We start from the raw sequence: 23,205 nt of genomic DNA on the forward strand, positions 1-23,205 counted from the left end.
ATAAAGGGGCCTGTAGAGTTGCTCAAAGCTGGCAGCTTAACCAAAACCATAAACTGCCCACCTATCTTTCACATCTCTTCATTCAACTCACTGCTAAGCACTGCATCCCATAACATGGTAACCACACCTCAGTGGTTAAAAGCACAACATTAAAACACTTTCCACATAGGATTGAAAACTAAACAAAACCCTGCATGCCGTTACTTGCTGCCCAAGTAGGCAAGCGATTCAGTGCCATACATATGGGTAGGAAGTGCTATATAAATGCTGCAATATGATATAATTATCAAAGAATGAGAAATTGACAATTTTTTTAATATAGAGAAAAAGGCTTAATGAAAAATCACTTTGCTAAATTTTTGGCCTCGCAATATTTTTTTTAAAACACTGAAAAGCACAGTTGTTATCAACTGAAGAATGGTGAATACATAATCACAGCGATCAACCAAAAGGAAAAAAGCTGTGCATATAGAGAAGAGAGAAAATAGCCACAAACCCAACATATTTCTGTATTCTGTGGATAACAGGAGAAAGTCTGCATTAGCACAGACTGTGAATGCACCCCTCAATCTCACAAAGAAACTGTGCATATGAAATGTAGAACCAAAACTAAAAGACAAAGTTTACTAAGAAGCAAATCGCAACTCACAGAATTAGAGATGGCTTCCGATGATCCAGTAATTGTTCTATTGGTATTAGATTTGGGTGAACTGGGCGGAGTCAGGGTTGAGCATACAAGATGGACCATATGATATTCGTCTTGCTATAAATCATAAAGGAAAACAATCATTCAGTGCAAAAAACAAAATTTAAATCATTTATAAATGCCTTTGAAATAAATATAGATAAGCTTAGCAACTCTTATACATTTACTCTTGCATTTCACTTCCTATAAACAGACAAAGTTCTCCGTGACCGTGGGAATGGGCAGGAACAATTCCACATCAGATAAAGCATGCATCTCTCTGATTCTCTCTCCCAAACTACTCCCTCGCCCCATTTACTATTATTAGCTTGATCATCACCAAGGAATTCTATGCATGAAAGCAGGGATGCCAAGCAGATCATCTACGGCCAAAGGACAGAACAACAAGGTGCTTACCCTCTGTAATGTTTTTTCTGGAGTACACTCCAATTGCAGATTCCTCACCTTAGAACACCCTCCCAGGTGGAGGACTGACTGGATTTGGAGATTTTTTGTAGCACTGCTCATGCTTACAAATCGGTGCAAAAAGAACAGTTGATGGACAGAACGTTGAACAATGTCCAACATTCACCCAAGTACAGATATCTGGGCCTAAATCCATCGTTTTGTTGCTCCCCATGCCATTCCAGTTTAGCCCCAGCCATATACAAATCAGTCTTGACCCTGTTCCCTATGGGAACAATCCAGCCAGAACGGATAGATAGGTAGCATCATGAGGATCTACTCTGACTCCCACTCACGTCAGAAGTGGCAGAACGAAGACACTTTGAAGTACCATCCCATGTCCAGAGGTCTGTTTCTTGTCTCTTTCACTTTCCACAGCCTCAGAGCAGAGTGTGAACAATTGTTGGCAACAGTGTGCGGATCACCAACTTGGCGCTTTTTTAGATGTTAAAAAGAGGCCATCCCACAGAAGAGACTTATAGAAGGGCTGTGAGGAATCTGCGGTTAGATAGATTATCCATCATAAACTGAATTAACAAAGTTAAGTAACTTGTTCTTCTGATAAATACTTCTAAGAGCAGAATCCTCATGTTGAAATAGATACCAAAGCAGTACCTAGTCAAGATGGAAGGTCTGAATTAGGCTCCAACCAAAGAATCTTTGGACTGGCTCTCAAGGAAGTAGTGCTTCGTTAACTACTGCACTGGAGTCCACATCACAGATTGGCAGATATCAACAAAAGATTCTGCCAAAACAGCAGCCTTGACTCTGGTAGACTGAACCCTTAGGTCTTCCAGGTGTTGCTTCTTGGCCAGTGCATAACAGATCTTGAGACAGAGGACAATCCACCTCGACAGGGTCTTCTTCGGCACAGTGTTAGCTTTCTTGGCTCAAGAAAACCCCACAAACAGCTGATTGTTCCTTGATAGGATCACAGTAAAAATGTAAAGTCCTTTTGGAGTCCAACCGATGGAGCCTCTCCTCCTCTTTTGAGGGGTGAGAGGCAAAAATAGCTGGTAGCATCATTTACATGCCCAACGTGGAAGGGAATGCCAAGTTTCTGTAAGAAGGCCACCCCAGTCATCACCAATCTGTCTTCAAAGAAAGTGGCGTAGGGGAGTTGCACTGAAAAGTTTCCACATCAGGAGACGCAGAAAGCAACAATGCCTAGGCTCGAAGGGGCTATCTGAGAGGAATGTGAAGACCAAGTTGGGGGTCATCTGGGGCACAAACTGTTTGGGAAGGTACCATATGTATGAAGCCTTTAATAAACCTCATCACAAAAGGTGAGTTAAAGAAGAACAGTTGGTCCAGAAAACGCAGAAAGGTTGAAAGGGTCAAGAAATACCCTGTTACAGTGCACACTGTAAGACTTTGTGGACCTAATGAGAAAACAAAGCAAGAAGCTCTGACAGTTTAGCTTAAATTGGGTCTGTGTTCCATGCACCACACTATATTATGAACATGTACAGGATTCCAAAATAGATGGATTTAGTAGAGGTGTGTCTGGCAAAGAGGAAGACTGCACCACTCCAGGTGGTAAGTCGAATACAATCAACTTCCTGCCTTATGGAGGTGTAAGTTGAGAAGCTCAGGTGGATGACCCTGTCCTGCGGAGACATTAGGTCCTACCAGACGGCAGACTGATAGAAGGGTAGATGCTCATGTTCAGGAGTTCCAGGTACCACAGTCTCTGGCCTAGTATGGGGGCAGCTTGACCTGGGTCCGGTCGTCCTTCATCTTCTTCAGAACTCAGGTCATGAGAGGCAGTGGTGGAAAAATATACAAGCCCCTTCCTCTATTGCAGTCAGGATGCATCCCCTGAGTGTTTCTCTAGAAATTCCAACATGCAAAACTGTTGACATTGCCCGTTCTCAATGGTGCAGAACAGATCTAGACAGGGTTTACTTCAGTGGTCGAATACACCCTTGTCACCTCAAAATGTAGATGCCACTTTGATAAGCCAGACAATGTCGGTCTGCCCAGTTCGTTCGCTCTGGCATTCAGAGAAGACCACCTTTAGAGGCGCAGACCCTTCGGTCAATGGAGCAGGACCCCACTCTGCCCTGCTTGTTGCAGTAACACATAGAGGCAGTGTGGTCCTGAACATGTGCACCAACCTTCACATGACTTATGAAAGTAGAAAAGCTTTCAGAACAAACCAGATGTCCCGTATCACCAACAGGTTAATGTGAAGTGGACTCTGCTGGAAACCAAATGCCTGTGATCTTAACCACTTCCAAAGGACTCATCAGAACCCAGAAGAATCCTCCCATCACTACTGTCAGCTCTGGGGGGGGGGGGGCCTGATACAGGACCAACTGTGACTGGTCAGCTACGACTGCAGATCTTGGTCAGCCGCCGCCAATACCAGGATTGTGTTGGAAAGGGTGCTTGATTCTGGGCCTACAGGGACATTCGGTTCCAATGCAGGGCTCCCATGTGCAATCTGGCATAGTTGGCAAGAAGGATGTAACTAGGTTAAGAGGTCAATAAGCCTCAGTCATGTACCAGTCTTGTTCATGCAGAGGAAAAGCACTGAACTCCAGCGTGTCCAGATCCGCCTCAATGAATGGACGGCTCTGTGATGGAATCAGGTGGGGCTTTGACTAATTTATGGTAAATCCCTCTGTCGCAATTGAGATGGTCTAAAACCGATTGCTGTAAGCTTATATTCAGCAGCCAGTCGTCCAGGTACAGGAATACAGACATTCCAGACCTCTGAAGAGCGGTAGCAACTACTGCCATCACTTTAGTGAGTACCGGAGAGGTGCTGGAGAGGCTAAAGGGGAGCATGGGAAACTGAAAATGCTCCTGGCCAGCTGTCAATGTGGATCCTCAACAGTGTGTTCTGCACCCAAGATAATCTACAGTCTTATGGAACTACAGGAACGTAGGTATCGGAGGGAGCAACGGTCCCTCAGTAATTCAAATTAGAGTGCCGCCAAATCAAGCGACTCGCAGTTTATCCCGCAGGACCACGATAAGCCTGCTGATCGAAATGCATTTCCTGCCCCCTGAGATGCCTACATTTGGGTACTAACAGATTGGGGGCTTTGTCTGGATATTATATTTCACCAAGCGCTTACGCATTGGGAGTTGAACTTATCAGGGTGATGACTTCCGTGATACATACCATTTATCAGAGATACGTTTAGCCCTGGAAAGGTCCAGCGCCCAAAACATGTGTCAGCTGCTTCTTGTTGGTGCGTAACATGTACAGAACCTGGTTGAAAATTAAACAGGAAGAATTAATTATCATCCACAACCACACTGGACTTTCTTATCAGGGTTTGCAGTGAAACAGCAGTGTGTGTGCTCTGGTGTCATTGTTTATGTCCAGGTCGGTCGTCCATTGTTCAATTTCCAGGGTAAGGGCAAAACCCCACCATCTGTTTACATTCCTTCTTGCCACCATGAGCTACAATCTGTATAGTATTCTCTGACATTTCTGGAGGTGGTTTCTCCCCATAAATCTATTGCAGCTAATATAGTGGTGGACAACTCTGAAAGAATGTGAGCTCGTGAGACAATTTCCACTCCCTTCCAGAAGTCTCTTAATCGTGGCACTTCCAGATGTCTGAATGACCCTCGGTCATTCAGACCTCCTGAGGTCCTTGAGGTCCTCCTCGGGGACCTCAACTTTCACCTGGAGAACAACAACGACCGCAACACCACCACCCTGCTGGACAACCTCGCAAACCTCGGACTCAAGCAGCTGGTGACCACCCTCACCCACTACGCCGGACACACACTCGACCCCGTGTTCTCATCCAGCAAGGACATCACCTTCAGCCACGCCACTGGACTCCACTGGACGGACCACAGCTGCGTCCACTTCAGCTTCAGAAGGACCACGATCCACCACCACCAGCAACAGGTTGCACGCAGAAGCTGGAACAAGATCACAGCCGACCAGCTCGCGACTTCCCTGAGCAAGAACCCTCCCACCGGCGCAACGAACCCCAGCCTGGCGGCCACCAACCTCTCAAAGTGGATCAGCAACTGCGCAGACGACCTCGCCCCTCTGAGGACCCCGCCTAGCAGACCCGGCAGCAAGAAAGCCCCATGGTTCACCGACGAACTCAAGAGCTCCAAGAAGAACTGCCGAGCCCTCGAGAAAGCCTGGAGCAGAGACCCAACACCGGACAACATGACTGCCCTCAAGCTCGCCACCCGAAAACACCACCAACTGATTCACGCCACCAAGAAAACTGCATTCAAGGAACGACTGGACAACAACGCACACAACAGCAAGGAACTCTTCAACATCGTTAAAGAGCTCTCCAACCCCAACGCCGGAAACAACGACATCACCCCTTCACAAGACCTCTGCAACTCCCTCGCCTCCTACTTCTACAACAAGATCGCGGACATACACAACAGCTTCAACACTCAACCGACGCACGCCACGACCGAACCACCGCCCCCCACCACCCTCCGTGCCTGGACCCCGATCAGCACCGAAGACACCGTCCGCACGATGAACTTCATCCACTCCGGATCTCCGACCGACCCCTGCCCTCACCACGCCTTCAACAAGGCCGACGCTGTCATCGCACCCCACCTGCGGGACATCATCAACACCTCCTTCGACACCGCTACCTTCCCGGAGAGCTGGAAGCACGCCGAACTGAGCGCTCTACTAAAGAAGCCATCAGCTGACCCCACCGACCTCAAGAACTACCGCCCCATCTCGCTGCTCCCGTTTCCTGCAAAAGTCATCGAGAAGACAGTCAACAAGCAGCTGGCCCCTTCCTCGAGACGAACGGATTCCTCGACCTCTTGCAGTCTAGCTACCGTGCAAACCACAGCACAGAGACCGCCCTGATCGCAGCGACCGATGACATCCGAGCCCTGCTCGACAAAGGAGAAACAGCGGCCCTCATCCTCCTAGACCTCTCCGCGGCTTTCGACGCGGTCTGCCACCGTACCCTAGTACAGCGCCTCAGCAACGTCGGAATCCAGGAGAAGGCACTGGAGTGGATCATCTCCTTCCTCGCCGGAAGGACACAAAGAGTCCGTCTCCCCCTGTTCAGATCAGAAGCCACAGAAGTCATCTGCGGCGTTCCTCAAGGCTCCTCGCTCAGCCCAACCCTCTTCAACGTCTACATGAGCCCCCTCGCAGCCATCGCACGCCAACACAACCTCAACATCATCTCCTACGCCGACGACACCCAGCTGATCCTCTCCCTCACCAACGACCCCGCCACCGCCAGAGCCAACCTACACGAAGGGATGACAGACGTAGCCAAGTGGATGATGAACAGCCGCCTGAAACTGAACTCGGACAAGACGGAAGTCCTCATCCTGGGATCTTCACCCTCCGCCTGGGACGACTCCTGGTGGCCCCCCGCCCTGGGCAGCGCACCCAAACCAACAGACCACGCACGCAACCTGGGCTTCATCCTGGACTCCTCCCTCTCCATGACCAGACAAGTCAACGCCGTCTCCTCGTCATGCTTCAACATCCTACGCATGCTACGGAAGATCTTCAGGTGGATCCCCACCGAGACCAGGAAGACGGTCACCCAGGCCCTCGTCACCAGCCGTCTGGACTACGGCAACTCCCTCTACGCCGGCACCACCGCCAAACTCCAGAAGAGACTCCAGCGGATCCAGAACGCCTCAGCACGACTCATCCTGGACATCCCCCGTCGCAGCCACATCTCCGGACACCTGAGAGACCTGCACTGGCTCCCAGTCAACAAGAGAATCACCTTCCGTCTCCTCACCCACGCACACAAAGCCCTACACAACCAAGGCCCGGGATACCTCAACAGCCGCCTCAACTTCTACGCTCCCACACGCCAGCTTCGATCGACCGACCACGCCCTCGCCGCCGTCCCCCGCTTCCGAAGAGCCACCAGAGGGGGAAGGTCCTTCTCCTACCTGGCCGCCAAGACTTGGAACTCCCTCCCGACCCACCTCCGCCTGACCCAGGACCACCTCGCCTTCAGGAAGCAGCTCAAGACCTGGCTGTTTGAGCAGTAGTGGACCCCCCCCCCCCCCTCCCCTAGCGCCGGGTGAGTAGTGCGCTATATAAATGCTTTGATTGATTGATTGATTGAATGAAGCTAACTTTTATCCTACAAACGACAGACATTAACCAGACAACCCACTGCCGATCTTTACCAGGGGTGTATTGGAGAGATATCCTCTGTGTAAAATATTAAGTTGTACCAGCCAGAAACTATCACTCATTGACCCCTCTCTTGGGGCACAAAGTGCCTCCTCCCATTCCCCATCCTGAAATACCCATAGGTCTTCTTCCTGCAGAGCCTCTAACGGCCTCTAACGGATCTGGAGTGTTAGTGATTATTTTCCTGTAGATTAATGGTATAGAACTCTGTTAGAGGGATTCCGGCAATATTCAGTTTGCCAAAGGGGCGAAGTCTTCAATCGTCGTTCTAGTTGGGACATGAACGGCTAGGACTTTGTTATGTTATGTTATTATGGGTCTTCTATAGCGCGCGGCTACTCCAAAGGAGTGTCCCAGCGCTTTGTGCTCCAGACCCAGAAAAGGAAACTGGTAAAACATAACAAGAATAAAGAGAAAGGCAGAACCAGAGGATAAGATTAAAAAGCTCTAGCCAGTGAAAAGCCAGGTCTTTAAACCCTTCCTAAAAGCGAGCAAGTTAGATGTGGGCCGCAAAGACAGCGGTAGAGAATTCCACAACTGAGGGGCCAGCATCCTGAAAGACCGTCCTCCAATACGGGCTTTCTTTATACGGGGGACTACTGCGAGTGCCAATGACTCCGATCTTAAAGATCGTGTCGGCAGGTAGAAAGCCAGCCTCTTTTGTAGGTATTTGGCACCCGTGGCGTGTAAGGCTTTGTGAGCTAGTGTCATGGCTTTGAATATTATCCTCTTCCGTATGGGGAGCCAGTGTAAGGTTTGCAGCAAGTTCGAGGCACTGGCTCGACGATGCAGGCCAAAAATGGCTCGTGCAGCTGCATTCTGGGTCACCTGCATACGCTGTAAGAGGTATTCCGGAAGACCCAGATACAGGATATTAGCATAATCCAGTCTGGATCCAATAAGGGCCTGAACAGTTATTCTCCGATGTTCCTCAGAAAGCAGCGGAAAGAACTTTCGGAGAATCCTGAGGATACCGAAACATGTTCCTGTGAGGGTCAACACCTGGGATTTGAGAGTAAGCCCGTTGTCAATTTTAATTCCCAAGTTCTTAGCCGACTCAGAAGAATGAGCTGGAGGGAACATGTCGGCAGGCCACCAACCATGCCAGTCCGGTTCCGATGGGCATCCAAAGAAAAGTATCTCGGATTTATCCGAGTTACACTTGAGGCTGTTCAGTTGGAACCAGTTAAAAACAGCCCCAAGGCACTCACGGATACTTTCCCCATCGAATTCTTCGCTCTTACGGCAGGTGAAAAGAAGCTGAGTGTCGTCAGCATATGAGACGATCTGGGCCCCGTAGGACTCCACCAATGCCGCCAGAGGGGTCATAAAGATGTTAAATAGAGTAGGGCTCAGTACTGAGCCCTGAGGAACTCCGACTCCCAAAGGCGACATTTCGGCAGATCCAGGGGAGGCCCAGACCGTTTGTCGACGGTTGGCTAGGAAGGAACAAAACCAGTTGAGCACCGTCCCCCTTAGACCGATGTCATGTAGTCTTGTGAGGAGATCCTCATGGGGGACGGTGTCAAAAGCCGCCGACAGATCTAACATAACTAACATCACCCTGCCTCTGGCATCCAGCGACTCCTTGACAATCTCTGAAACCTCCAAGAGCGCTGTCTCAGTACTTAGGTTAGGTCGAAAACCCGATTGAGACGCGTGAAGAAGCTCATTGGACTCCAGAAAGTTGGAGAGCACGCTATGAACATGTTTCTCCAAAATTTTAGTGAGTGCTGGAAGGAGCGAGATAGGTCTATAATTGGCCGGGACTTCAGGGTCAAGGCTAGGCTTTTTAAGGAGAGGAATAACCATGGCCTGTTTCCAGGAATGTGGTATGGCTCCCCGACTCAAGAGAGATTCAGGATAGGGTTGGCTAAGAGGTTGACAACGTCTGCCATTTTAGCTAAAAATTTCGCCGGGCAGGGGTCACGTGGTGAACCAGATTTAAGATTCCTCATAAATGCTAAGGATGAGGATACCGTGAGAGGCGGAAAGTTCACCAGGACAGGGCCAGAGGTGGGCAGATGGGCTAGCTCTTCCGGCAAGGTCGAGAGATCGACTATCGGTCTCGGGGGGAAGGAGTCCTGTATCTGCCTAATTTTGGTGGTAAAAAAGTTAGCAATGGTGTCAGCCCAGGTCTCAGCCGGTACTTCCTGTGCTGAGTTCGATCGCAGGGTAGTGAATTCCCTTACGATCGAAAAAATCTCCTTACAGGAATTAGCTGCTTCCTCGATTCTTTTAGCGAAGTAGCATTTCTTTCCCTGTAGGACTAGTCTATGATAGGATTTAATCATAGATTTGTAAGTCAGTTTTGCCTCGGCATCATATTGGGCTCTCCATGTCCGTTCGGCGACTTTACATTGTCTGCAGGAGTGGGCCAACTCCACCGTAAACCAAGGGGCCGAGACCCGTTTGATGCCGGATCGGGGGGGCTGTGGAGGGGCAAGCTCATTCAATCTAGCTAAGAGCCAGGTCTGCAAGGTTTCGAGGTCATTGTCAAGATCACCAGTGTAGGACACAGGATGGTTCACCAGGGCCTGGGCTAACAGATCTGGGGTCACCGATGATAAGCCCTGAAATTGCTTCCCTGCTGTCTCATAGCAGTAGTTGCTAGTTTCTCAGTGCCAAATATTTGGAAATGGGCAAGTCGATGATCGGACCATAATACCGGCAGCAGTGCAGTGACCTCAATTGGTGAAGTGGAGAAGACCTGGTCTAAGGTGTGACCTTTGTCGTGGGTCGGGCCATAAAGATAGGGGAGCAAGCCCAAGGCAGACGTAACATCAAGCAACTTAATAGCATCCTGATCATGACAATCTTCCATGTGGAAGTTGAAGTCTCCCGCCAGTAAACACCGTTCAGAACTCAGAACTAATGCTGGAGTTCCTCAAAAAAAGACCCCGCAGGTCCCGGAGGTCTATATACTAAAAGCCCCTTGACAGCTTGTTGAGGTGATAGGGATAGGGTGAAGGCAAGGGATTCGGCGCCCGTGATGGTCTCCGTGTGAATGACTGAACACGTGAAAGTTTTTTTCACCACGAGGGCCACTCCTCCCCCTCTACCCTTATCTCTATCTCGTCTAAAGATGTTATACTCAGGAGGGATGGCAGCAACAATGTCAGGGTGAGAGGACTCATTGAGCCATGTCTCAGTAAGCATAAGACAGGTAGGTTTGTCCGTGGAAAGGAGATCAAAAATCTCCTGTGCATGTCTATGCATTGACCTGGTGTTGAGGAGTAAACAAAGATGTTTAATGCTACACTCCTTTGTGTGGAATGTGGGGGGAGGTACGCTAGTAAGATGCCAATTACAGCCTGGGCATTTGTGCTTACCCCTATAGCGACCAGGGAAGACTGAGTGACAGGACGCCGCAACTGAGCGCAGGGAGTGGAGCTCCTGGGATGAATAAGATAGCATATTGATGCAGGGGAATGAAGAGTAGAGACTAAGAGATCCTGCCACGCCGTACGCCTCCGGGACGCTGACGGGCGCAGACGGGCAGGACTCTGGCACGACTCCGGCGCAGATACGGCGCGTCCGCAGTACGCGTCCGCTACGCGGGGGAAGAGGTGAGCTTTTAATAGCGCTACTAGAGCGCGAGGGCGGAGAGTCCTACCCCCAAGATGGCGGCCAAAGTCAGGTCCCAGCCCTCGGCGTCAATACTCGGCCGAGGACGGTCTGAAAACCCAGGCGAGGGGAAGGGAGCAGGCGAAGCACCTAAAAGTGCTGGAAAGTCTCTAGCAAGGCAGCAAACGCTTATTAGTCAAGCGCGAACCTGAACTGCACACAATTTAAAATGACTAAACACGCAAGTCAATACACACAAATAAAAATGTGCAAAGGAAAGAAGTGAGACCTCCCGGCTTCCGCCTCAGGAGGGAAAAGGTTGGTAGCAGATGGTAATCCCAGAACAAATGACAAAGTTCCCTTTTATAGCGCTACTAGAGCGCGAGGGCGGAGAGTCCTACCCCCAAGATGGCGGCCAAAGTCAGATCCCAGCCCTCGGCGTCAATACTCGGCCGAGGGCGGTCTGAAAACCCAGGCAAGGGGAAGGGAGCAGGCGAAGCGCCTAAAAGCGCTGGGAAGTCTCTAGCAAGGCAGCAAACGCTTATTAGTCAAGCGCGAACCTGAACTGCACACAATTTAAAATGACTAAACACGCAAGTCAATACACACAAATAAAAATGTGCAAAGGAAAGAAGGGAGACCTCCCGGCTTCCGCCTCAGGAGGGAAAAGGTTGGTAGCAGATGGTAATTTTGTTAATTTACATATTTATATGTCTGAGTACACTAATTAGTATTCCATCTGGGGTGTATCAAATGGCACAATTCCATCTACCCCTCACAAGTCTCCTAGATTACTAATCGTAATTATGTTGCAACCCTGCAGGTGGCCTACCTCCTGCAACAACTCACTCGCCAACATCGGTGTCTCTTACGTCAGGATCACTTCTCATCTCATGTATTCTGTGGTTGTATCTAATGCCTTAATCACTAATTGAGTGTGCTGCTGGAGTGTTGTTCTATAACCTAACACACCCAGGTGTCCCTGTGGCGCTAGTGCATGTTTATCTATTCTCAGTGAAGGTGTGTCAAGTGGAGAAAAGATCATTTGTTGTCAGTTATCATTGGGAGGCCAATAATATGCTTAGAGGACCAGGAGGGTAATGGACCCCCATACACTCCTTTAATTATCTTTCTCAGTGCTATTTATGGATGACTTTCCATCCCAGGGTAACGTTCTTATTTTGGTCTAAACTTTCTCCAAGAAATCAGGAGGAATCCCTTATGGGGTGTTTTAAAGAGCCTATATACATTTGGGTAGTACAATTATTTTGAAAATTGCCGCCCTACCAAGGAGATGCAGACTTTCCCAATTTCTAACATCTTCCTGGAACTAGTTGAAGACCGTAAAAAGATTTCGATACTGGAACTCTTCTTGGTCTTGTGGTACGTAGATACCCAAACATTGAAAAATGGCCGCATCCACTGTGATGGTGCACCAAAGTGCACCCAGTAGAGAGTGGATATAGCACCAATTTCCTCCAGTTTATATGCCGTCTGAGTAACAACCAAAGATCGCAGGTATGCACAGACCAGTCACTGGTTTCTCCACATATAGCAGTATATCCTCCACATACAGCGAGATAAGCTCTTCCCAAGTACTGTCCCCTCGATAATGTATCATTATGTATCCAGCACACCAAAGGTTCCATTGCCAGGGAAAATATCACTGGGGACAATGGGCACCTCTGTAGTGTTCCTCTTTCTAGCTTAAAAGGTTACAAACGACTACCACTTCCATTTACCCCTAACCCTAACTCATGGTTCATTATCTAGCAGCCTCAGCCCCACCATGTGGTCTGGGCTGACACCCATACAATCCAAAACTTGGAAGATAAAAACCAATTTCAGGGTGTTGAGGGCCTTGGATGCATCTAATGCCATGAAAACAGTTGGCTCCACTGCGGTTGTCACGTGCTCCAAGCAGCCAAATAGGCATCTAAGATTTAGGTGGATGATCCAGTTTGTCATAAACCTCAAATGGTCAAGGTGCACCAGCGTTAACGAATATGCTACTTACCAGTATGCATCTGTTCTTGGCATGTAGGGCTGCTGACATTCATATCTGTGCATAGATCGCCGCCTAGTGTTGGGTCCGGATGATCGCACATTGTTGTCCTGGAAGAGTCTTCGAAGTATCACGAGATAGGTGGCTCCTCCCCTGGACTACAGTGCGCATGGGCATCGACTCCATCCCCAGATTGTTTTCAGCCATTGCGGCCAAGATGGAGTGAAACTATGTGAATGATGGCCATGCCAGAAGTATGTGTGAATGCTGCAGCCGCTACAGGCGCCGGGGAGGAGGGCGGGCGATATGAATGTCAGCAGCCCTACATGCCAAGAACAGATGCATACTGGTAAGTAGCATATTTGGTTCGAGGCATGTGGGCTGCTGAATTCATATCTGTGCATAGAATACATAGCAGTCCCTCCATTAACGGCAGCCGCCTGTGCCAGCTGCAGTAGTTTGGAAAAGTGTTTTTAGAACAGCCTGCCCTACAGCTGCCTGCTGTTTGGAGTGCACATCAACACAGTAATGTTTCGTAAATGTGTGTGTGGTAGACCATGTGGCTGCCCTACATATGTCTTCTAAAGGAATATTTCCAAGGAAAGCCATGGAGGCCCCCAACTTCCGGGTGGAGTGGGCCCGTGGTGAAATGGTGAGAGTGCGCTTGAATTTCTGATCGCAGATCTGAATACATTTAACGATCCACCTGGCTATACCAGCCTTGGAAATGGGGTTACCTTTGGGTTGCTGCGCAAAGGCAACAAAGAGTTGTTTAGTCTTCCTAAAATCCTTGGTCCTATCAATGTAATACATCAGGGCCCTTTTGACGTCAAGTGTGTGGAGCATTCGCTCCGCCAGCGACTCAGGATTTTAGAAGAACACAGGTAGTTCTATCGTCTGGTTGATATGGAACTGAGACACTACCTTAGGAAGGAATTTAAGGTTAGTGCGGAGCACCACCCTGTTAGAATGAACTTGAATAAATGGCTCTTGAATAGTTAGTGCCTGGAGTTCACTAACTCGTCGTAATCGCTATAAGGAAAGCCACTTTCCATGTTAAGAATTGAATCTCGCAGGAATACAGTGGTTCAAAAGGGGGACCCATCAGCCTGGTGAGGACCACATTGAGGTTCCACTCAGGAGCTGGTGGCGTCCGCGGAGGAATAACTTGTTTGAGTCCCTCCAGAAAGGCTTTAATGGCAGGCACTCTGAAAAGTGAGAGGTGCTGCCTGTTTTGGAGATAAGCAGCCAATGCGGATAAATGTATGCGAATGGAAGCATAGGCCAGATTACATTTGTACAGATGTAAGAGATAACAAATGATGTTCTGAACAGACGCATCCAGCGGGTCAATGTGGTGGCCTGCACAATAAATGACAAACCGCTTCCACTTCGCCGCATAGCATGCTCTGGTGGTGGGCTTCCTTGCCTCCCGGATGATGTCCATACAGTCAGGAGGTAAGTTGAGGTAGCCAAACTCTAAGACCTCAGGAGCCAGATCGCCAGGTGGAGCTGTTGCGGATCTGGATGCTGAATGTCTCCATGGCTCTGCGTCAAAAGCCTGGGTGTGTGGCGCAGCCTTTGATACCGTACCACGGACAGTTCCAGAAACGTGGTGTACCATGGTTGGCGAGCCCACGTCGGAGCAACCAGGATGAGAGTCATCGAGTGCTGCTTCAGCTTGCGTGCCACCAGCGGTATTAGAGGTGCTGTGGGAAAAGCGTATGCAAATTTGCCTGACCAGTTCATCCATATCGCATTGCCTTGCGACTGTGGGTGTGGAAACCTGGAGGCAAAGCTTTGGCATTTTGCGTTCTCCCTTGTGGCGAACAGGTCTATCTCTGGATGACCCCACCTTTGGAAGTACGGGTGGAGTACCGATGGATGTATCTCCCACTCGTGCATTTGGTGGCTGTACCTGCTTAGCAGGTCCACCATCTGATTGTCTTTGCCTGGGAGGTGTTCTGCCATGAGGAAGATGTTTCTTTGAATGGCCCACTTCCACATGCTCTGAGCCAGATGAGACAACTGCGGAGAGTGTGTGCCTCCCTGCTTCTGAATGTAGTACATGGCCGTCATGTTGTCCGTCCGGATCAACACGACCTTGTTGCACAGATGTACTTAGAAGGCTTTTAGTGCCATGAAGATTGCCATCAGTTCCAGAACATTGATGTGCATCCTCCGCTGCTGTGGTGTCCATAGGCCCTGCACAGTGTAATGGAGTGCATGAGCTCCCCATCCCTGGAGAGAAGCGTCCGTTGTCAGGATGATCTGAGGCACAGGCTCTTGGAACGGTCGTCCCTTGCAAAGGTTTCGTGGATTCCGCCAATGCAGAGAGTTGTATGCCCGACCGCTCACCAACACTAGGACTTTCAACTGTCCGTGAGCCTGAGTCCACAGACGTGCTAAGCACTCCTGAAGCGGACGCATATGTAGTCTCGCGTGCGGGACTATGGAGATGCAGGAGGCCATCATGCCTATCAACTGCATGAAGACACGCGCCGGAAGCGAGTGCTGAGGTCTGAATCTCTGTATCAGCGATTGAATGCTGTTGACTCTCACTGAATTTGGCTGTGCTGTGGCTGCCAGAGTGTTCAACGTCGCACCCAGATACTGCCGTATGTGGGCGGGATGCAGGTGGGACTGTGGGTAATTCAGTGAGAAACCCAGATCGTGAAGAAGGTGAATGGTGTGGGACATGTGTGCGGCACACTGCTGGGCTGACTTCGCCTGGATGAGCCAGTCGTCCAGATAAGGGTAGACGTGAATGTGTTGTCTCTGTAGGTGCGCCGCCACCGTCGCCAGGCACTTTGTAAACACCCTGGGTGCCGTGGTGACGCCGAAAGGCAAAACCTTGAACTGGTAATGCTGGTTTTGGATGGTGAACCGGAGGTACTTTTTGTGTGACGGGTGCAGCGGAATGTGAAAATACGCATCCTTTAGATCCAACGTTGCGAGAAAATCCCCCTGACTGAGCAACGGGAGTACTTGCTGCAGGGTCAGCATGTGAAAGTGCTCCGAAAGAATGTACTGATTGAGGGGTCTGAGGTCCAGTATGGGTCTGAGGGCCCCGTCCTTTTTTGGTATCAAGAAGTACAGGGAGTAAACTCCTGTGCCTCTTTCTTCCACAGGCACGAGCTCGATTGCCCCTTTTTGCAGCATGACGAGGACTTCCTGCTGCAATAAGTGCAAATGCTCGGCGGACATAGGACGGTGCCGTGGGGGTATGTTGGGTGGGGTGGATGTTAACTCCAGACAATAACCGTACAAGCTGTGTGACCCACCTGTCCGTGGTGATGGATTTCCAGACGGGCAGGAACTGTTGAAGTCTCCCCCCGACCGGTGTTGCGTGGTCGGAGGGCAGTGACAAGGCGTCACTGTTTGTTAGTGGCAGAGGATCTGGAGTTGTTGTTTCCACGACCCCTGCCTTTGGCGCTGTTTCCACGATATCCACCTCGACTTTGTTTGGTGTATGTGGACTGCGTGTTGCCCTTATAGTACTGCGTGGTTTGGGAGCTCTGGCCTCTGGAAACACCTCTAGTGATTGAGCGACGAAAAGAACCACCCCTGAATTGCTGGGACTGCAAGGCCCCCATGGACTTAGCGGTTTCAGTGTCCTTCTTTATTCTTTCCAAGGTGGTGTCCACCTCCGGGCTAAACAGATGATCAGGGTTTACTGTCTGATTAAGAATGGTGGTCTGTATCTCTGGCTTAAATCCCGAGATTCTGAGCCAGGCATGTCGTCTTAGCATGACGCTAGTGTTGACAGCTCTGGCCGCGGTATCAGCCGCGTCCAGTGCACATTTAATAGAAGCATTGGATATTAGCTTCCTCTCTTGGATGAGCATCTCAGCTGCCTCTTTGTATTCGTCTGGCAGGTGCTGCAACAGGGTCTTCAGAGTGTCATAGTGTGCCCTGTCATACCTGGCTAGAAGTGCTTGTGTATTCGAAATGCGCCAGATATTGGCCGCCTGAGCTGCCACCCTTTTCCCCCGATGCCTCAAACACCTTAGATTCCTTATCTGGGGGAGGAGCATCACCCGTTGTTTGAGAATTAGCCCTCTTACGGGCATTGGAAACAACAAGAGAGTCCAAAGGCAACTGTCCCTTGATGTACGTAGGGTCAGTTGGCGCCGGCTTATACTTCTTCTCGATCCTTGGGTTTATCACCCTGGCTCTGGTAGGCTCTTTAAAGATCTCCCCAGCATGTTTCAAGACACCCTTCAGCATAGGCAGAGTCTTGACAGTTCTCTCTGAGACGGAAAAAGTGTCAATAAGAAAGTCCACGTCAATGGGGTCAGCATGGAGCTGGACGTCATGATTCTTAGCCGCTCTTTCAATGAGGGCATTAAACGCCGCTGAATCCTCTGTAGGCGACGGTTTCACAGCATAGAGGTGAGTGTCCGGGGCAGAGTGAGGATCAACTGGGTCAGCACCAGCTGCCCAGGGTTCATTGGTATCATCAGGGTCGTCGTAGACAGGATAGCTGTACTCATCACCATCATCACCTTCCCCAGCGTCCAACTCAGAATAAGGGGGTGAGACATCATGGCCATGTGGAGAAAGCAGTTCCACAAGAACAGGAGTCGCAGTGGAATCCTTCTTTTTCTTCAAAGGAATTCTATAGGACTCCATAGGCTGTTCCGGTGCAATTTTCCGTTTAAGGAGGGAAAGTCTGCCCGTTTGGGCATCGATAAAGTGTTCCTGTTGTTCCTCCAACGAAGATTGTCGATGCTTCAAGCTAGGGACCACTGTCGTCGACTTCGGCACCGAGGGCACCTTCTCGGGCACGCTGGCGCCCATCCTAGGGGTGAAAGCCTTCGGCGCCACTTTCGGTGGCAACGTGAAGTGAATGGGCGTCGACGCCTTTTGAGGTTTCTCGACCGGCTTCGAAGGTGGAGGATCTTTCGGGCCGACAGTCGAGGCCTTCTCCTTGATGCGCTTTAGGGAGTCCGCCACCTGCTTGGAGAAAGCAGCGGACGGCCGCGCCGAGCCGACGGGATCCTTCGAGGCACCACTAGACGTGGACTCGTGGGTTGCGCCGCTTTTGGCCTTGCCTTGTTGACGTGGAGTTTCGAGAACCTTCGGATCACCGAGTCCTTTGTTGGTGTCGACCACCTTCTGCGCCGATTTACTCGGCTCGACTACCTTGACCTTCGTCTTCGGCGTGGCAGACTTAGTCTTGACGCCCTTGACCTGTGTCTTCGGATCGACAACACCCTTCTGCTTCGTCGGTGCCGATAGGTCCGAGGCCTTCGATCCGACCAACGTAATGCGCACTTTCAGTTTCGAGGGGGGCACCAGTGCTTTCACTTGCGTCAAGACCATTGTTTTTACTTTCGGTTTCGATTTCGCAGGGTGCGGCTCAACAGCAATGTCCGTAGCCGAGCCCGAAGGCGGGGCCATAGAACCCATTGGAAGATCTTGGGTAAGGCCTAGTGGCGATCCCTCGACCTGAGCCTTTTGAAACGTTTCGGCCCCAATGTCAGTCTGAGTGAGCTCTTCCCTCGAGCTATCTTCCATGGCCCCAAAGGCCCCATCGTCGACTCCTACCTCGTCGACGACTTCATCTGCTTCGAGCATTTCAGCGTCCGCGTTGTAGTTAGAGTCGACCTCCGACGCGGGATTCGACAGGTTTTCACTAACTTCCCAGTCAGCTCCCTCATCATCCCCGGCATCGAAGATGTCCACAGGCGCCGGTGCAGTCTGCTGGGCCTCCTGGCGGGCAGCGCGTCGAAGCTTAAGTGTCTTCTTGGATCGAAAACGGGAACAAGCCATGCAACTGGCTTCATCATGATCCGGCGACAGACACTTGTTGCACACCGGGTGGACGTCGATGTGGGGATACTTGGAGTTGCACACGGGACATCTCTTGAACGGGCTCCGTTCCATGATGATCAGTCGATAGGGTCTGTGGCGTCGACTGGGCCTGCCGCGTCGAAAGCACGCGGTTGTCTGGAATCCGGCTCGTACCCGAGCTGGAAGAAGCAGGACCGAACGCAAGAACAATACCGACGTAAAGCTAAAGGCCTTTTGGCCTTAAGAAAGTTTTATATCGATTCCGACTAGAGTGAACCAATATACATCCGAACCCAATGGCGGAAAAAAACAATCTGGGGATGGAGTCGATGCCCATGCGCACTGTAGTCCAGGGGAGGAGCCACCTATCTTGTGATACTTTGAAGACTCTCCCAGGACAACAATGTGCGATCATCCGGACCCAACACTAGGCGGCGATCTATGCACAGATATGAATTCAGCAGCCCACATGCCTCGAACTGTTGCTTTCCTCAATCAAGAGGCCAACACCTTAGCCAGAATCTGTATCTCAAACATTTAAAAATCGGCTAATAGGAGCCAAAGAAATCAAAAGTAGTCCTTTCTCGAGTGTAAACACTATCAATGTCATACATATGGTTTCGCTTGCTTGAAGGCCTCCTCAAGCATATGGTGTAAAGTTAACTTACTTGCTAATCTCTTATATATTTCCATAGGTAGCATACTGTTTCATGCCCCTTTCCCAGACTGTAGGTATCTGATCTTCTCTCATATTTCAGTCTCAATTATGCCTGCCTTTAGAATGAGACAGTTGTCAAGGGTCAGTTTTAGGAGGGGGATGTCTTTTAGGAAGCCACTGATATTGTTTCTCCTTGTCCCAGTCTCCATCCGGTATAACACTGCATAGTATTTGGCAAATGAAGCTGTATTATCAGAGTTTCTGTTTTTTTCACCCCTTCCATCCCAGTAAGTGTCAGCCATGCCAGAAGCTAGCCAGCATGATTTCAAACATCATAGAAATGTCTCTGGGTGGCTAGAAAACTGTTATCGCTTCCACATCATTATATCCTGGCATTCATTTTGCTTCATTTGTAGTTCAAGTTTTAGTTGTTAGTCATTCCCCAGTGTACGCCTCCTTTCTAGCCAAAGCATGACCTCCTCAATGCAGTTAGCCTTGGTAGTCGTTAATGTGGTCAGCCCCTTGGCAGTCATTAATGAAATCACTTGCCCCCTGATGAGTGTCTTGTTGGTCTCCCAGTCTGTTGTTCGAGGGGGCATGGATTGGAGATTCTCAGTTTAAAAAAAAAAAAAGGTCTGTTGGTTCCCCAAGTTGCATTACCTTTGCCCTATCCTTCAAAATTCAAGGGTCCATTCTCCAATCTGTTGTAGGACATTGCATCTCATCCCTTCAGATCTACCCATAATGGTGAGTGATCATATATCGCTCTCGCTAATATTGGGTATTGCGGAATCTACCTATAGTGCATCAATCAGTAATGATGTTAAGTAAAAGGAATATGGTCATTCTTCAGGATGATGGGCCCGCCATATCCCCACATTTAGATTTTTTTTCTACAAATACATGGTACAGACTCAACCATTATAGACCTCAAGTCATCAGGCTCCATTCTGTTACATCACAACAAATAAAAGGGTGTGGGTAGTGTATTTGGGAAAACCATTAAATGCCCATATTTCCTTACAGTTCTGTTTGATTTATATGATCTGCACAGTTTGGAAATGCATGGGTTGCATACTAGGCTATTGATTCACATCTGAGACTATGTTCGTGACACATTATCCCCTACCTAAGCGCAATCAGCACATTCTTTTTAGACCTTGTAACAGCTTCTGTGATCATCTTAATCAGAAAACAAACATAAATCATCATACATTTGCTCAGACACCTAAACAGCCATTGGACTGGAAAAGAGCCCACCACTCAGTTGGAGAAATCTCTTTTTCATCTTAATTCAGCCGACATGGATTTCATTATTTCTTTGCAGTTGGTGATCATTACAACACATACACAATGAAAAAATACACTTACCATTAACATGAGGTAAGTTAAGAAGTGTGTTACAAAACATTACAATGACAACACTTTTAAGAGATACTTGTACTGGGGTTATAAGTAATTTGTTAGTGGTCAGTGATGAATAGTATGGAGGAGTAATACGGTGTTTTTAGGGATCAGGGTAGCGTTAGGCATAGTAAGGAGTTTTTAGGTTTACAGGAAGGGTAGTGCTAAGGGGTAGTAAGTTGTTTTTAAGTTTGAAGGAATGGTACCTTCAATGTGTAGTAAGGATTATTAGGGCAGAGGGAAAGGACGTGTATAGAGAAGTAATGGGTACAGCAAAGTGATATTAATGGGTTTATTTAGGTTTTAGGGATAAGTAGTGGTAAGGTTTTAGGTCTCAAAAATAGGAGGTGCATAAGGATAGTAAGGAGTTTCTAGAGCTCGGGGATGGTTGATGCACACAGGTAGCATGAGGTTTCGAGGGTTCAGGATGGGTGGAGTATAGGGGTAAAAACAAAACATTTACCTACCGGAAATAATGGTTTTGCTTCTTGTAACTACTAAATTCACATGTGTTGCACAATTCCACCATCTAGTTGTTGGGGCTTGAAGTGTCTTGTCAAATGTTCCTTGTTGGTAAAAGAGGTTGGCATAGGCAGATCATTCCTAGGACATCAACTGTATGCCCACAATGCCCCTGGGCGTGTCCACCAGGCTCGATTATTTTTTCCACTGTTTGCCACGAAGGTTCGTAGAAAGAGCTCCTGACTTGTTGAAAATAAACAAGAAAAAGATAAAAGGTGCTTGAGAGAGAGAGAGGTTGTTCTGGACAGATGCTAGAGAGAGGTGTTCAGGGTTTTGCTAGTTAGGGATTTGACAGTTGGAGAATGATATCTAGTCAACCTTGGATCCCTGCAGTTCATCAACTACAGTTTTGAGCATGAGTGCACTCTGCAAATTCTGCTTGAACTGCCACAGAAAGTTTGCCCTAAACATTGAACACTATGCCTGTATGCTATTGCCTCCTAAGAGACCACAAGTTGGAGGATTGCTTTGCATGCTCGCTTTTTGAGCTTTACACCCTGGAGCACAGAGAAGCTTCTTCAAGCACATTAGACTACAACAGACATGGCGGAGTTGTCAGAAATAAAACAACATAAGAAGAGTTCTCCATTCATGGAAGAGAACAGCTTCTCCAAAAATGACAGTGCTGAGGAAGCGCAGGTGGAACACGGAGACTTAAGTACTTGAAGCCTCACCACATTAGGTTGGAGAACATGGCCATAAACTTCCAGGCCATAAACTTCCAGCCCCCAATGCCCGACAGCCTTCAGAAGGGTTGAAGGATAAGACACCCATAGTACTGCCTAAGACCCCAAAGTACAAGCCTTAGAAAGAAACTACACCAAAAAAAGTAAAGCCCTTTGCATCCAAAAAACTCAGCAGTCGAAGGAACTTGAGACACTCTCTTTCCTTCCTGAGGACAGAAGAGTACTGCTAAAGCTGCACCAAAGGGCATCACTTTAATTTTGGAAAACGATCAAAGACAAAAGAGGAAGAAGAGACAGGTGCCCGCCCTTCGGCGGAAAGCCACAAGGAGACAGTAAAACTTCTGTCATCTAAGTCGAGAGGAAGAAAAGAGCTTTGGAGGTCAAAATCAAAAGCTTAATTTGAATAATGAAAGTCTTCGAGGAATTCTTTGCTCCTCACAGAGAATCCAAGGTGTTCTACATTTAAAAACCACCACATGAGAGGAGGAGCTACGCGAGCATCCGTGATGGCCGCGTGAGCACAGAGCTCCCCGGACCCTCGCCACTCTTCGCAACTTATCCTGACAACATCCTGAATTCTTGGACTGATATTGAAGGGGAACCTTGGCTGACTTCATAGCTCTTTTCAGATTTTAATTCAGACTCGGGGCACCGAAACTACGTCGATGCGGACTTTTGAGGCCCACCCTGCGGCGAGCCGGGGACTTGGTGACTTGTGAAGCCGGGACGGAGTTGAACAACAACGGCAGAGGGGTTTTCCCCAGTAGCCCTACTCCAACTTTCGGTTTCGTTTCTGGGTCCTGGCATGGCCTGATTTTGAGAAGGTTCCGCTTGGTCGGGGATCTGTCCAGCCTCTATTCAGTGTGAGGGAACTTTACCATCTACGCAGATTGGGTTAAGTCGTGTCTCTGTCTTGGCCGCACGAGCCAGTTTTTGTTGACTGTTGGTGCCTTACCCGCAGGCGGCCATTTTCACTAGGTCTCGCGGGCCCCTCCGGGGCGCATCTTCCAGCATGACTGCCAGGGGCGAGGCCGAGAAACGGAATACTAAGACACCCCTTCGTGGAGGGCCGGTACCAATCCAACGTTATGGACTGGTACACTCAATCCAAAGGATCGCCTGGAGTCTCCAGCCGCACCCCGGAGGACGCCAAGGAGGACTCCACCGCCCCCACTGATCTGTCCCTGAATGAAATGAAATGAAATGAAATGAAAATTAGGCTTATAGAGCGCTGCAGTTGCCCTGAGGCATCCAGGCGCTGGAGCTAAACCA

General features: G+C 49.2%; 1 protein-coding gene across 1 annotated transcript in view; it reads right to left on the minus strand.

The window, feature by feature from the left end:
- Window positions 1–23,205, minus strand: part of HERPUD2 (HERPUD family member 2) — a 339,768-nt gene that overhangs the window by 211,922 nt on the left and 104,641 nt on the right. The window contains exon 4 of the mRNA XM_086964819.1: window positions 650–763. Coding sequence (XP_086820945.1) covers window positions 650–763 — 114 coding nt within the window. The remainder of the gene's footprint in view (window positions 1–649; window positions 764–23,205) is intronic.

This window comes from Lissotriton vulgaris, chromosome 4_1 (genome assembly GCF_964263255.1).
Source record: "Lissotriton vulgaris chromosome 4_1, aLisVul1.2, whole genome shotgun sequence".
Classification (NCBI taxonomy): Eukaryota; Metazoa; Chordata; class Amphibia; order Caudata; family Salamandridae; genus Lissotriton; species Lissotriton vulgaris.